Source organism: Tachyglossus aculeatus, chromosome 17 (genome assembly GCF_015852505.1).
Source record: "Tachyglossus aculeatus isolate mTacAcu1 chromosome 17, mTacAcu1.pri, whole genome shotgun sequence".
NCBI classification, from domain to species: domain Eukaryota; kingdom Metazoa; phylum Chordata; class Mammalia; order Monotremata; family Tachyglossidae; genus Tachyglossus; species Tachyglossus aculeatus.
In genome coordinates, this window is record NC_052082.1 from 52,714,808 (window position 1) to 52,731,683 (window position 16,876).

Below are 16,876 nucleotides of genomic sequence, written 5' to 3' on the forward strand. Positions count from 1 at the left end.
TTCAGGCTAGAGGCTTTATTTTAGAAGTATAAAGGATGGAGTCGCAATAATATTTGGCATTTTTAATTTAGGTTTGTTTTATTTAAGTTTAATGTTAATTCATGCTGTGTTTCAGTAAGAACAATACAGATTCTGTATCTGTGGCTCCAGTCAGATATCCAGTAGTACAAATTAGCTTCAAGTTACACATACTGAACAAAAGAGGTTGAGCGAGCGAAGGGGGGAGGGGGAGAGAAGGGGCTGGGGTAGAGGATGGAGAAAAAACAAAGAATTGAACACGCATGCAGGCTCTTCAATACCACCTTCAATGCTAACCTGCTTGGAGGGAAAGTAAAAGTAGGCAAGAATGAGCAGCCACGGATTGTTGAACTGTTACCAGCACCATGCTTTTTTTTTTTTTCCAGCAACATTTCAGCACAGTTTGGAAACACTTTTTACAGCAAAACCACTACAATAAACGTTCCAACGCAACCTGTAACTTCAAGCTAAACACCCAATTAATTTTAAACATTGGTATAAAATTCGGTTTAAACAATTATAAAAAGGAAAAATGCCACCACATGCGCCCTACAGTGCGATAAACCTCTCTCCTAGACACTTTACCTAGAAGTCTAATGGCTTTCGAATGTAATATTCATGTCTAATGGTTACCTTGCCACGTCTGGCATGGAGACAACACAGTAATGCTGAAAAAGCCTATGCAGTCCTGTTAGTGTCTTAAAGAACCTAAAAGCTGGGACCAGTAAAATCCACAGAAATTCACTCTTGCCTTTAAGAACTTTTAAAACTTAAAAAAAAAAACAAAACAAGAAAAAAATAAAAAAATAAGGGAAACAAAACAAAACAAAAATAAAACAAAAACAAAAAACAAAAACAAAAAAAAACCAAAACCAAAAAAAAAAAAACCCCAACAGGGCAGGAACCTAAATTCTGAGACCAAATGTAAAAGTCAGATTTGGTGGTTCTCAGTGACAATGGGGAATTTGTGGGGCAGGGGTTGAGGGTGGGGAGGGAATGGGGGGTGGGCAGAGACGGATTCTCGTTGGCTTTGATGTCTCACTGGTTTTCATCTTCCACATCCTGCAGCGCTTCTTTATTCTGTTCTTCACCTGTAGATTTGAAAGAAAGATCAGGTATTTCATCATTTTCTGCTCAGTACACACAAGAGGCTGCTCACTCGGGTTGTCAAACTGCAAATAAAAACACTCAAAGGACCCGTCTTTCCTAAGGCAGATTCAGGTAAAAACTGCCCCGGTTTGGAGAGAAGCAGAGTAGACTGCAGTAGAACCTGAGACGACTTTTTAACCGGTTTACCCAAATTAGTCAGCCTGGATAAGATCTCTAACATGTGGGCAGCCCCAAATAATGATCTTAGCAGGATGGTTGCCAAGTCTTAGTGTACCCATCTTAAGCCAAAATGTGCTTCCCTAATAACCTCACTTCTACTTTTTACGTCACCAAGAGCACAGCCTGCTAAGTAAAGGATACTTTTGCCACAGGAGAAAACACTTTGTTTGTTTTGCTTAAACTCAAAGACGTTTCCAAAAGAGTCAATCTTACAACAGTTACTCTCCAAGGTCACACATTTTGATTTCGTTCACGGTCGTGTGCCTTCTCAAGCTAGGCCAAAATGATCCTACTTTCCAGTTCCAAAGTGCCACAGCATCCTCAAAATAAAACCCAGACCACTGAGGTTATTAAAGAAGACCATTTGAATCAGGCTCTCATGCTGTTTAAAAATAAAATAATGCTGATTAGTTTGGAGGGAGGTTTTCATAACTGTACTCTACCATGCAGCAGAAAGCCAGCCTACTCACTGGTCATCATCAGTCTGATGAGCACTATACACGCCAGCCATAATCTAAAAACATGCATGCTACTTAAGCATGACTTGCCCTAGATATCTGAAGAAACTGGTGAACACGTATGTTCTCGGGGGTGAGCCACCAACCGTTTCTACAGTTACTAGGGTTAAATCCAATGGATGGAAATCAGTTGGCTTAACCCCTCTGTTCCTGGAGCAGCACTTCTGACCCAAGGGGCCACCCAACCCCCGGAGTTGGCCATTCCCTCACACACTCTTTAAAAAGTAGAATCAGAAAATGCATATGTGATGGCACCACCAGGACCATATCTTACAGCGCACGAGTATGGCTGCGGGATCCCCACGGAACCAGCCCCGGACCCTCCTACCCAAAGGGTGGAGTTGCGGGGAGAAGGAGGTGGAAGAAGAGGAGGAGGAAGAAGGGAAGAGAATGCCTTCTTTTGGGTAGTAAGGGTACTTCTCAAATCCTCATCAGCAATGGAGTCGGAGCCCGGTCTATACCCCAAATCTGAGCGAGCTCTAATTCCCGCACCGGTCCCCGCCTTCCAGAAATGGGCTGAGAAGGCAGGTTCCGTGAAGGAACGGAAGTGCTTAGCCCGGGGATGGAGTCTAAAACAGGCAGTTTACAGCAGCAGACTTGTGATATTGCAGGCATGATTAGTGAAGAAAAGAAGTCTAAAAGCAGAAACGTGTCACTGTGCCACGATGACTTACAAAGTAGAATTTTTAGGAAAGGAACAGTTGGGTTTTCCTTTAGGAATCTATATAGCAGGGAGAGAGGGGGGGAAAAACAGGCATCACATGAATGCGACTTAACAAATGGAAAATAAATAGAGGCAGTGGGAACTTATGGCCAGATCCTGAATTAAAGGGTCTGGAAAGAGATCCTAATTTTGATCTTGCTACTAACTTCTGTGAATTTGATTGGTGTCCTCTACCCTCTTCTCACTCATTTCCCCCCGGGACAGGAGTATGCTGACGTAGGTCACTACCCTCCACCGAATGATGGGAAAATGCTTTGAGCTCTTAAGAATTATGGGCTCTAGAACTAGAGACAGAAATGCATATGTCTGACATTGAATATATCTGGCTTCAACTGAGGCTGGGAAAAGTGTCTACCAACTCTATTGCACTGTACTCGCCCAAGTGCTTAGTACAGTGCTCTGCACACAGTAAAGGCTCAGTTAAGTACCACTGATCAAACTGAAATACATGCAAAAATCCTGTTGCAATCACTGAGAACTAACCGAACAAGGCAAAACGGTCTTATCTAATACAGCAATCTTCTTTCCCAATCTGAAAAGCTTGTGCCAAGGGGGAGAAGATGGGAGGGGATCATAGGCAACCTACTGTTAACCCTGAAAAGCAATGTTGGATTATTTACAAAAGTAAAACAATCATTGAAATGCTGGAAATTTTATGTCGCTACTTTAACAAAACTGCACCAGTATCAATTTACTCTTTCACCAACGGAATCTCATACCCTAAGCAGCTGACAATCCTCTAGAAAATTAAGCACGCCCCTTACCCTGGAGGGCTGTGGCTAGGGTGGTATTGGGTAATCCAGGCACGTTTGTCTGACAAAAGCCCAGTCTGGACTGTGCCGGGCCACACAGAGGCCATCGAAACAGACTTAACGGAATGTGACTTGTGGGGCTCCTCGGGAGAACCGACCTCCCCAGACCCACCAACTCAACCTCGGGCTCCCCCGCGCCTGGCAGTCTGCCCATGTCCCTGGCCAGAACAGGCCCAAGGACCAACACCAGCCCTGCCCAAACCCAATAACCTGAAGCTTTTCGGGATGGGACAACGGAAGGGAGTGGGGCCCATCCTCAGCCCAATCCCACCTCACTTCAGTGTCTGAGGCTGGCTGGGACTCACAGCCCCACAGTCTGCCCAGCTTATGAACCTCAGCAATTCACCATACGCATTACAGAGCCAACTCTGAACGAGGAGGAAGCATTAGCTACCGTGCACCCGAACACATCCATCCAAGTCACAAGCCAGCCTGGGCACACTCAGGGTAGCAAGCCTGGTATTGCCCCGGGGTCGGGGGTGGGAGGGAGGGGTTCTCAGAAAGAGAACAATGATTCAGGCAAATTTCCCCGGTGAAATTTCAAGATTCCTCCAGCCACACCCCTGCCTGGACCAACTCGGCCTGCAGGAATCAGGAAAGGGTCAGGTCTGCTTGAGCAAGCGCTCGCAGAAGAGCCAGACAGTGAACAAAACAGGAAAACAGGAGTGGCATGGCCAAGGACAATCTTGGGGGGGGGCAGCCCCAGTGTGGAAAGAGTAATGGGGCCAATCCGCAGTCTTTTAGGCTACAGACCCTCGCACAGGGTTTGCACATCACTAACAGCATCTTTACGCACAAAGGACACATGTACGTGGGAAGGTGCGTGTAGTATGTATGTGTGCATGCATGCATACATGTATCTATTTATGTTTAGGGTAAGTAGGGTCATCAGGGAATTTCCAGGAAACGGAAATTAAACCTAGAGGGCTAGAGTTGCCTCTGTGCCACCACTATAGCACACTACTTTTGGTTCTTTAAATGACCTAGGAGAGTCTGTTTTGCCCCAATTCCTGCAGCTTTGCCCCAATTCCTGCAGCTCTCAAGATGTCCCCATGCTCCAGCCAGAAAGAGAACAATGATTCAGGCAAATTTCCCCAGTGAAATTTCAAGATTCCTCCAGATTTCAACTCCAGGAGGAGAGGAAATGATATATTAGAAAAAATGAACTCGACTGAAGTCAGGAGGCGAGAGATGAAGTTCTTCCCACAGATTCCCTGATGATGCTGAACTCTTCATTTAATTTTCCCAGGGCTGGGGCTTCTCCATTTGTTATATAAAAAAAAAAAAGGGACGCTTAAGTCTGCTCCCTTCTGCTTGGCAGGATAAATGACATAACGGCAATTTATGGCCTTCGGGAAAGAGGTGCTGTGTGAGTTTAATATTATTCATTTTTTGCCACCACTTCCTTCCCAGAATATTGTGAGGATAAGATGTTTCTAACAATAACATTCAGGGTGTTTGTTAAGAGTTTACTATGTGCCCAGCACTGTGCTAAACACCAGAACTACAAGATAATGAGGGCTCCCTGGGAAGACCCTAACGGTGGGTCTCCCGTGTGAGGTTTTATGGCTGTTCACAGCAGGAGAATCTTGCTTTCTCATTCTTTAAGGGCAGAGTGGGCATCTTGGGCAAGCCCTCCTTTTATAATTCAGAAACTTCAAATTGTACTTAGACTTACTTCAAATTGTTCTTAGAAAATGTGAATTGCTCCCATTATTTTTAAGGGCAGGAAATGTTAAGTGATTGGGGCTGTAGATTCACCACAAAGTGAAATCCCCACCCCACAACGTCAGGCTAGTAATTTCAGCAGCGATACTTTCAATTAAGTTTCTTGTCTCTTCTCATTCCCTCCCTTCCTAGCCATATGAAGGGCTGAGATAAATTTAACAGGATATAATGGCATTTCAGAAACATGCTGTGGCGCAAGGCCCTGCCGTGAAATCAGCGTGATCTCGGCTCCTCAACCTCCATGACCAAATCGAGTATTTGCCTATGAAGATCAGAACCAGGGGTGTTCCTTTAAACTCAAAGTGACCAGGATTCCCAGCTGACATGGCTCTACAAATGAATTTCAGTAGAAATTTAACTACAGACACCCATTATCTTTAAATTTTCTACTCACCACTTCCGCTGAGTTCCATGCAAAGTAAGTCCGGAACAGAAATTAGTCAGACCCTGGCCACCCCACTATTTCAAGCTGGCAGCTACCCCAGAGCAGGAGTCACCTGAATTTTTCCATTTCACACTGCAGTTAGCATGCTATGCTAAAGGCAGTGAAACCATACCTGAAGCTAACTGTATTTGGGGCAAATATTTGGTTACACTGCGCTCTAGAACGGAGTCAAGGTTTGGGTGATCTAAGTACTTGTGAAGAGGTCAGAGTTTCAGCGATGATTCGTATGTGATCTGTCTGTGCTCCACTGTGTCTATTTTCCGGCCTCTGTCTGGGAGCCTTTGACATCGGTGCTCACTTACCATCACCCTGCATGTCTGAAGTCCATAGTGTCAGGTTATCACGTAACAACTGCATGATAAGTGTAGAGTCCTTATAACTTTCTTCACTCAGCGTATCCAGTTCTGCAATCGCATCATCAAAAGCTGCTTTTGCCAACCTAGAAAAAGCAAAATAAGAAGCACGTTTATGCCGACTTGCCAAATCCTCAGATTCAGAGAGTGACTTCCCAAGTGACAAAGGCGCGGGGGTGGGGGGGGGCTCTAGGTTTCACTGCTGCCCAAGTCCCGCCCAACCCCATCTCAGAATTCAACATCTGTTTCTGGTTTTCCCCACTGGAGCCAGCTTGGCGGTGAGAAGGTGGGAAGGGGAATCCCTCCATGTAGGGGGCTCTCCCGTTCTTCCCACCTCTGAACCCTACTTGGACCCCCCAACCATCCTGGCCGCTGTCAACCTCTGCCCTCCAGGGCCTCCAAGCCAGGAAGGGGACAAGAGGGAGGGGACCAGAAGTGGTGACGCCCTTCCCTGCATGGCTGTGGGGGCTGATGGCAGCTCCCTCTTCACCACCCCCTCACGCTGGCCCTTCCGCGACCTCCAAAATACAACCCAGGGCCCCGGCTTTGCAGCAATGAGCTGGGACAGTGTCTCAGGAGACCGATTCGGAGTGGGGAAGAACTCGCCAGAGCCAGAGGCTGTGAGGGAGGCGACAGCTGAAGTCCTGCCCAGGGTCTCTTCTCAACTGTCCCTCGGTTGGCACCCCAACCCAAACTGGACCTGCCATGGTGCCCCCCTTCACAGCCAACTCCAGCTGTCACAAACCCCACCCCACCACTTTTGTGGGATTTCCCTGGCATTTTCTCCTCCTGCCTCTGCTGGCCTGGGTCCAAGGGGATTTCTCAGAGACACTTGTCAGCCACCACCGTTTACTGAATGCTGCCGGTCTGCTTGACTTAAAGGTTTTGATATGTCCTGGGGGCTCACCCAAGCAGCCCATTTCTTTGTTCTACCAAAATTTTTAAAGAGGTGTTTAAAATTTACCAAGGCCTTTTAGATAATTTGTAGAGATAATCACACAACTATATGTATAGTATATGATCAAATGTATTGGACTTGTGATTACGTCAATAAGGTTGCCATAAAATATAGATCTAAATAGTGTCCTAAGTCTGGGTACTTCCTATAAATCCAATCTCGAAAGTCTATACCATTCATTTACAGACTCAGAAATCAGCTAGCTAAATTATCCACTTAGAGAGTAACAAAACTATTCACAACAAAAAATAACTGGGATGCTTGTATTAAAAGTGGATTTTCCATAGAATTTTATATAAATTAAAATGCCTCAAAATTTCAAGGAGAGTCTAAGTTTACTAAGTTCGAATCAGTATTCGAACAAAGACCATTTAAACTGATGCGCAGAATTCCCTACCCACACGGCTTCATATTTCAGACTAGACTTAAATAAATTACCAATTTCTCCAAAGCACAGCATGATCGCTAGTACACCAAAGTATATTAGCTACATTGATTTAAAGGAAGAGCACACCCCAAGAAGCTGAACACTCAATATCGTGATATTTAGGCTTCAGAAGTGGGATTATTACAGTATTGGCTTTCCTGTCTTCTGGAGGAATTTCTAGGATTTCTGGGAAACTTCTGCACTAGTAGGAAAAACGTCCACTAAAAGAAATTTCATTTTCTGTTTCAAGTAACTTGCATTTCTGAGACCACGGAGGCTTAAATGCACAGTAAGAGAGCAGAGGGGGGGGAGAGAGCAGTGTAACCCAACATAATTGGATGAGAGCTGAGAAAGGAGCAAAAGGGAAAAAAATACTGGCAACCCAGAGAAAGAACAGGAAGACAACATGAGATGGGCTGGGAGGAAGACATGCAGAACGTGTACACGGAAGCAGCATGGCCTAGTGTTTAAAGCATGAACTTGGGAGTTAGAAGGACCTGGTTCTGCCACTTGTCTACTGTGTCACCCTGGCCAAGTCACTTCACTTCTCTGCCTCAGTGACCTCATCTGTAAACTGGGGATTAAGACTGTGAGCCCCATGTGGGACAGGGACTGTGTCCAACCTGGTTGGCTTGTATCTACCCCAGTGCTTAGAAGAGTACTGGACACATAATAAGCACCTGACAAATTCACTCATTCATTCAATCATTTATTGAGCGCTTACTGTGTGCAGAGCACTGTACTAAGCGCTTGACAAATACCATTATTACTATTACAGAAGGCCAAGGGCACTAAAGCAAAACATAAATTAGGGAGAGAGGGGAAAAACTGGGGGCAAGAAGCTGCTACGGCAATAGGAGGGAGAGAACAAATGAGAGAAAGAGGAAGCACAGGAAAGGAAGTGAGGAAGGAAGCAAACCAAGCAAGAACTTTGAGGACAAAACTTGAGAACGGTCAAGGACAAGTATAAAATCACACGGCCTAAAAACATGGAGGTAAAAAAGAAAAACCTAGATTTCTATGGACAAGTAGAAAGGATGAAAGAAGGAGGTGGAAAGCCATAAAGCCTTACAAAAAGTAACAACCATGCATGACAAAGACACAGCTGAGGATAAGGGAATTTTTTTTTTAACACGTGATTCAGGTCAGAGACAACCAGGTATTTTAAAAAGTAAGATCGCACAACAGGAGGAGGACAGGTCAGGCTAAGCTCAAGATCAGGAACCGTGTCTTTAAAGCCTGTTGTTGTCTCTCAAGCAGTTGGTGCTCAATGCAGGCTGCTGACATAAACTACTCACAAATATGGAAAAGAGGGCAAACCAGTGGGCAAGACCAGACTGGAAGCTCATGGTGGGTAGTGAATACGTCTACCAACTCTATTGAATTGTACTCTCCCAAGCACTGAGTCCAGTGCTCTGCAGACATTAAGTGCTCAATAAATACCACTGATTGATCAACTGATTGACAGCACAGACTATGTTATGAGAATCCATTACGCCAGCCCATCCGTTCACGGTTCAGCTACCAAACGGTGGTTAGTCGTGTCACCGCTGTACCAACTGGATAATCCTTAAAACACAAATGCATAATCCTCAGCCCTAGCAGAGAAAGGAAGGAGTACTTCACATTTAGTTAAATGTGTTTCTGAACATCCTGGTTTGGGTAGAGGGAGCTTCCAATCTACAGCTACAGAACTTACCTGCAGGCACGGTCAGGGGAATTAAGAATTTCATAGTAGAATACGGAAAAGTTGAGAGCAAGACCTAAACGGATGGGGTGCGTTGGCGGAAGTTCTGTCATTGCAATATCACTGGCAGCTTTGTAAGCCACTAGGCTGTTCTCTGCGGCTTCCTTCCTGTCATTTCCTGTGGCAAATTCAGCCAGATACCTGTGGTAGTCCCCTTTCCTGGAGAGGAGGGAGGGAGAGAAAACACCAATTTAACGTGAGCATAAACTCCTAAACAGCTTTAAGATGCAAAAATTGGTTTCTTAAAACTGACTACATTTCATGAAGAAGTCACAAAACATGAACCACTTAATGCTTTTCAGGGTTATTGTAAAATGATGGTGCTCACTCAAAACCTTAACCACAATTTGAACTTGAACCTCTGGCGAGGCAGTCTACCCAACTCCATTACACCGCCCTCGCACAATACCAGTGGAAATGTCCAGTCCCACTGCTTGACCGTGAGGAACTCCGGATCTGGAAAGGGGCTGTTTTTAGCCTGCTTCCTGCCTTCTGTGCAGACCCCACAGCTGCAGGGGGATGCCTGGGTCCCTGCAGACCCCGGGAGGGAGTCTAAGAGACTTACACCCAGCATCAGAAACAGGAAAACAGCAGAGGGGAGTTATTCGAGGGGGGAGGGGCCCCTCTTGCCTGGACAGGAACAAATCCAACTCATGGGCTCCAGCCGGTACAGAGGCTAGAAACAACCGAGAGGTCAGAGTTGAGGCAGGGCTCACCCTCAAATCTTTTCTAGTGCCACTCTGGGAGAACCAGGGGCTTCCTCTGCCTCCCAAAGTCCAGTCCGCTTGCGCTGGCGACCTTTCCAGTTCAGAGGAGGAGCAGGCAGAGGCCACCCTTGAGTCCCAAGGGTGGGGTCCAGAAAGATCAGAAAACAAGAAATATCGATTTCTGCCCCGAATTTCTCAACCCCACAAAGTGTGCTGGAATACAGATTAGAATTTAACTAGCACTGATCTTTAAGGACTCAAAATGCCTTTAGAGTGAAGTGACCCAAATCCCATGACATGGGAAATTCCCTTTCCTCCCAAAGCAGTCCAGTGGCTGCCTCGATCTTGCTTCTTTTTCATTTCCTTCTCCCTTCCTCCTCACGGTGTTGTTCTGCCAGCAGTTCTCCTCCTCCCCCCTACCCACCGCAAGATAAAAAGAGATCAGCAAGTAGGTTGGCCCAGCTTCCAGCTACTGAATGTCACAATTCCTTAGGGAAGCCAAAAGTCTACAAGGTCCTTGGTCCCAGCCAGTTGAACTAGGCCAATGAGCTCTAGAAGTCTCAGATAAGCAATTTTATTATTTTAACCAGTATTTTAAGTACTCAGAATGGACAACGATATATAGTTTTTATAAAGCCCAGTTAAAACCAAAATGTTTCATATAAAAGCAAAGAAACAGCATGAGGGGGCAATGTTTTAGAGCAGCCTTTTTTTTTTCATTCATTCATTCTTTTTTCTCTCTCTTTCTGAACCGACATTTGTTGGTCCATCTGCAGACTACGTTTTAGACGCGGTTTAATCCAAACTCTTGAACATGAAGCAGGAATTTCTGACTAATCTGTAGGTCCCCTGAAAAAAGGGGAGGAAGAACTGGCTGTGGGGACAAGAGAGGGTAAAATGAAGCAGAGGAACTTCAAGATAACAGAGCCAGGATTCCCCCAGGAAGAGATCTCTCCATCCCTCCCGTCTCACCTCTACACTTCCCAGGTTCAGTCAGCTCTCTTCCACCGTGGCCATCTGCCACTATCCCCACCTCCCCTCCCATCACCTATTATTGGTGGATCACTTAAGGTAATGCACAATACACTGTAGATACATGATTTAAAATTTCCTACAAGTACAAACCCTATTCTTTTACTGTGCCACTTTTCATAAATCTTGCCTTTTTGGGGGTTCTGTCCAGGACTCTTTGGAAACAACTAGGTCGCCATGACTTCTGAATTTCTGACACAGGAACCAGAGTTTAAGGAAGGTATGAACAAGGTGTCAGGAAAGTGCTCTGTACGATGCTCTGCACGCATTAAGTGCTCAATAAATACCATTGATTGATTTGGTTATAAAAATCATGTTCTGTAAAGTCCTGAACAAGATTCTACTGGATTGGAAGCAGTGTGGTCTAGTCTAGTGGAAAGCACATGGGCAAAGAAGTCAGGGGACCTGGGTTCTAATCCCAGCCCAGCTCTGCTATTTGTCTGTTGTGTGACCTCGGGCAAGTCACTTCACTTATTTGTGACTCAGTTTCCTCATTTGTAAAATTGGGTTTAAATACCTGTTCCTCCCTCCCGCTTATAGTGGGCCTCATGTGGGAGAGGCACTGTGTCCACCCTTATTATTTCGTAGCTATCCATGGCACATGGTAATTGCTTAACAATTTCCACAACTATTATTTCCCTAACTACAAACTGGGAGCTAAAACACAGGGGTGTTGGGTGACAGCCATGAATATGACAGCCATGGTTATACACACACTCTCTCACTCATATAATCATATATGCATACACTGGTCAATGACAGAGCGGAGGCTCCTACATCTGAGCCCATGTTTTGATGTTTTCATGTTAATTAATTCTACAAATCAATGAAAGAACTGTAAGTCTCAAATCCTGATTGATTTGTAGTGAGGTTCTGCATTAGAATTGCTTTTACTCCTTTGAGCTCCATCCTGCCACAAGTCTACCAGTATTAAACTCCACATTCTATCCCTGAATTTATAATAACAATGATGGTATTTGTTAAGTGCTTGGGCTGTGCTCAGCGGCAGTTTCCCCAAAATGAATGCTCTCACAAGCACAGGGACAGGTGAAAGGGCAGCCTGTTAATGACAGGGCAGGATATTTTAGTAAAAGACAATCAACCCACAGTCAATCATGAGCCAAGTAGATTTGATTCTTCTGTCAAAGTACCACTTGGTAGAGGCTGGGCATAAATGCCAAAAACATAAACTTATGGGATAAAAAGGGCTACAGTGAATTTTAAGTTTCTCAATGGATGTCTGAGACACTAGATATTTTGCTTCTTTTGGGTCACTTTAAAGTTCAACGACAGCCATCCTGCTACACCAATACTCATTCAAATGACTGAATTTGTTAGGGTAGGGCCCCCTCCCCCAGCCCCTTTGCACAAAGCCACATCTTCCAGTGGCTACTATAGTGAAAGAGATCAGACAGATGGTCAGAATCCTAGGACGGGAACCAAGTTATTCATCTCGTCATTTTCCCTCCTAGTAAGGAACCTACATTTTATAATAGAAAACCTTGGACTCGCCAGTGTTAGCTGCTGGAATGAGGTGTTTGTCCAGTACATCCAGAATGTCGCAGCAGATTAATTTCAGCTCAGTTTCAACCTGGAAAGAACCAACAACAATTGTGAACATAGCAGGACACCACAAACACAATTCGCTTCAACGAAGCCCTGACGAATGATTTGCATTTGGGGCAGGAGCCTGTTTCTACCTGGTTTGTGTCCTAAAGCTCCTCTCACCATAAACTAAGAACCGCACAACTCCAGAGTGAGGCCGTGCTGAGGATACTCAGTCAGCACTGCTCTCCCTTTCCCAGGAGCACATCTCTCCCACAATGGGTAGAAGGATTCCTTTAGTACACATTTATTGGGCTAGTGAAATCCAGTGCTCCAAACTTGACGAACAGCAAAATAATGCTTCAAAATGCTTTCTGTGCAGTCACTTCCTAAATCAGGAACCAGGGAGGTAAACAAGAGAGTGCACTAAGATTTTCCCCACAGACTGTGCATGTGTAATGTAATGCGTGGGACGTTTGCCAAAAAGCCAGGAAGAGGACCAGGACATCCTGACTAGAACACTGGGATATCTTACACCCCTGACTCACTCATCCCTGCCTCTCCCGCCCATACCACTCCACCAAGCCATGTTAGCACCTCCCAGGCGATTAGTACAGTGCTCTGCACACAGTAAGCGCTCAATAAATACGACTGTATGAATGAATGAACATAAGCTACTTATTTCTACCTATGATCTACACTCATTCACTTTCTTTCACCACTAAAGTATCTGCATGTCCGTTTGCCTCCCCAACTAAATCTGTAAACACCTTGTGGGCAGGACCTACTCTTTTCCTTCCAAGAACCTAGTAACACTTTTGCACAGCCACGCTATTAAAATAAAAGATACTGACCGACTGCACCAGTCTCACCCTCCTGGAAGATAAATCGAAAATGCAGCACACCTACCATTTGCCGGTATTCTCGGATCATTTTTAGTTTGTCTTCTCCTCCCTTGTTTTCTTCTTTCTGTTCAATGCTGCTGATTATTCTCCAAGAAGCTCTTCTGGCTCCAATCACATTTTTATACGCAACTGACAGTAAGTTTCTTTCTTCAACTGTCAACTCCACATCCATTCCTGCTACTTTCTTCATTGACTCCACCATTTCTACAGGGAAGGGGGAAAACAGTGTCAGACACACCTTAGTTTAAGAATTTTGATGCACTTTGGGGCATATGCTTTTTATACATTTTCACTAGAGGATTTTTACCCAAAACCCACTACCAGCGACATGAAAACAAGAGGGTCAGATCATCCTGACCTCAGATATAAGCAAGGTATGTTGGCAACGGTCACTGATCGCTCGAACCAGGCATCAGGGCAAAGAGAAAATGTAATGCTGATCTAGACCAATCCAAACACCTTCCACTCCGTGTCCACCTCACACATTCTAAACTGAGTCCTAAACAAAACAAATCGGGGCACACCTCACAAAATAAAAGGCTGGGGACAACCACCCTGCAATCATTTAGTCCGTGTAGTTGGAAACAATCCTGTGGCCCACCAGATTCTAATTCCTCACGCTTTTCTACTTCTCTGGGAGGTATTCCCAACTAAATCCCTGTTTAGTTGACCCCATTACCCAACCTTACCACTTAGGGGGATATCATGTTTGGCTTACTTTGGTTACTAGTATCCATTTTCCCTTTTGTTCCCATTATATGAATACTGTGAATCTGTCTGCCTCTCCATTAAACTCTTGAAGGGCACGTAAAATCTATTTTATTTGTATGCTCTCAGCATAAAAGCACTCAGTATAAACTAAAGATGACTGCTTTCAGCCCCACAAAGACGGTGCAAAGGAACTATGTGAACTCAACTCAAAAATGTTTAGAAAGAGTATTCCAACAGACACACCCTCTAGGAGCCTTATTCTTCTCCTCCACTAATTTCTTGCAACCACTGACAGGCCCAATTTATGTCATAACATGAAAAAGACTGTCCAACTCAAACCCCTAAAAAATATCCCTTTATTGCCCACAAAATATTAGTGAAAAAGGTTTCCATGATGGCAACTGACCCTCAGAAGATCAAAGTCCCTTCCTCCTCCTGGAGATTAAAGGCATTTTCTAATTAACTGGGTAGCAGGAAAAAAAATCCCTTTCTGTGTCTACTCCGCCTACTGTCCTTTACCCTTAAAGCAGAGCTGGCAGTGCCACGGGGATAGCCACTTTTCCTAGCTTTCCTCCCAACCCAATCCCCGACACACCAACTGGTGAGAAAAACGGGTTCAAAGAAAACATGCTCTGAATCCACCCAGGCATCACGGTAACCTAAAGAGGTCATTTTCTTAAGAAACACCAAGATCAAGAGCCCCACAGTACGGCTGCCTAGTTGGTGAAATCGATGACATTTACTGAGCTACTGCTGAGTGCGAAGCACTGTTCTAACTGCTTGGGAGAATGCCAGAAAGACAGGAAGAGACAAAGCCCCTGCTCTCAAGGAGCAGTCTCCAGGTTTCAGTCTTCAAGCACGAAAGGGGAGGCAAGGGTTGGTCACAAATGGCATTCGCAGCAACGTAATATTTAAGGCCTAATTGCTTCATCCCTCTAACGGGACCAAAATACTTGATGGGACTGGCAGGACCGCATTCTCCGCATACCAGGGAGTACACAGGAACCTCCACGCAGTCACAGCTCTTTCTCTTGACGTGTGGGTAGCATCGCATCTGGCCCACTTGCCACGGGGTGCCGGGTCTAAGGATGGTATAGAGGGGGGAGGGAGGAGCAGCAAATGCCTACTTTTGATCCAGCTGCCCACCTTTCCATTGCCAGGCTGCTTTTGGCATTGAAGGGCAAATACAAGGATCTCTACACCTAGAAGTTTTGGTTTTTGCACTGGGCAGGCCCTGCGCAGTTGCCATTTTCGACCACTAGGTGGCAAGCAAAGACAGGCATTCAGAAAGAATGTGAATCTGAAAACCCAGTGAAGATGGCTGCTGCAAAGGAAAAAAAAATAACTTGAGGACAAAGACAGGAGGTCTGGCATCACCCTCAAAGAAGCAGTTCCGTTTCCGGGAAAGTAAGTAATGCTACTAAAGGGCTTGAAGTTATAGTGATCTTTCTGGTGATGTGATTGTGCAAAATAGCCTCTACGCCTTCCAAATAATGTTATTTTCAAGAGAGGAGAAAAGACACTTCTAATTCTGGAAATTTCAGCAGTATTAGGGTAACACAATTCACTTGCCAGCCCCGGAAGTCAGCAGCAGTCTACCGTAAATGCCATGAGCATTAGGATGGATGCCAAGGAGGGCAACCATTTCACTGTTCCCACAAGCATTCTATTGTCACTTGCTGGAAACAGGAAACAAGGTTGGACAGGCACCTAGTAATTTTGTTCATGCTACTTGTTAGCACGCATAAAGCAAAGAATCCCGCCAGGGATATTGCAAGGTCAAATGCCAAGGGGTTCTCAAACTTCAACATCCAAGAGACAGCCCTCCACCCACCCAAACACTCCCATGGCATCCCAGGCGGCAAAACCAACAAAAACACAAAACCAGTTCATCTCCCTCTGGAGAACACGGATCAAAAACTCAAAGCAGGCACGATGAGAACACCGGGAAAGGTTCAATTTGAGAAACGATGACTAAAGATGTTAATGGAATTAGAATATTGACTTATGCCATCTAAAAGTTCACTGAGAATCTTTCCACCTATTCCAAAAATCCCAACCAAGAAGATCTGCCAATACCACTTAAACAAGCCTAACAAGCTTCCTTCCCTCGAGGTCAAGTATTTGTGAGACCCAAATTTCTTCAAAAGATATTCAAATACATTAACATTGCACTTACATCTTTTACCTCCAGAGGAGATGGGAAATTGAAGACCAAAACACTTTCCTGCTACTATTAAGGTTCATAAGCTTAATTCAATAAATGCCTAATAAGGCTAAACATGGACTCCACACTGCACAGAACAAAGTCCCTGCCCAAATAATTCATCATCATCATCAATCGTATTTATTGAGCGCTTACTATGTGCAGAGCACTGTACTAAGCGCTTGGGAAGTACAAACTGGCAACATATAGAGACAGTCCCTACCCAACATTGGGCTCACAGTCTAAATAATTGACAATCTGAATCAAGCAAGGCAGAAGAATGGGGACTACAATTTGGGCTATGAGACAACGGAGTGTCATGGGTCATCTATAGTTGCCCTCAAAAATGGATTCTTAGCCAAAATCAACACGAAGAAATGCTTTATGAAAGGAACGATTGAGGGGATTGTAGGTATTTGGGTATGTGGATCACTGACAAATGTCTCAGCCATACTGGGAGGCATGAAAAAATGCAGAGGCAATAGGGAAGAGAGAAAGTGAAACCAAGACATCATTCAAAGTGGAGTGAATTAGGAAAGGAAAATGACTCCTCCCCTGCCACCCCAGCAGGGCGTGGGTCTGAAGTTCCTAACAGACTTAAAGTCAGATCTACAGTGCAAGTGACTTGGGGGAGCTCCCACAGACCAGAGGGGGTGACCCCCAGCTGCTCCAAAACCAACTGGTCCCGCAACCTGTCCCTCTCCTAAATTC

The 16,876-nt window shown here is 45.0% G+C and overlaps 1 protein-coding gene across 1 annotated transcript in view; it reads right to left on the reverse strand.

Annotated features, from left to right (window-relative positions):
- Positions 1-16,876, reverse strand: part of YWHAE (tyrosine 3-monooxygenase/tryptophan 5-monooxygenase activation protein epsilon) — a 32,327-nt gene continuing 15,451 nt past the window's right edge. Inside the window, exons 2-6 of the mRNA XM_038758989.1 lie at positions 13,253-13,452; positions 12,283-12,389; positions 9,012-9,218; positions 5,877-6,013; positions 1-1,109 (exon numbers count right to left, since the gene is read on the reverse strand). Coding sequence (XP_038614917.1) covers positions 1,057-1,109; positions 5,877-6,013; positions 9,012-9,218; positions 12,283-12,389; positions 13,253-13,452 — 704 coding nt within the window. The 3' untranslated portion in view covers positions 1-1,056. The remainder of the gene's footprint in view (positions 1,110-5,876; positions 6,014-9,011; positions 9,219-12,282; positions 12,390-13,252; positions 13,453-16,876) is intronic.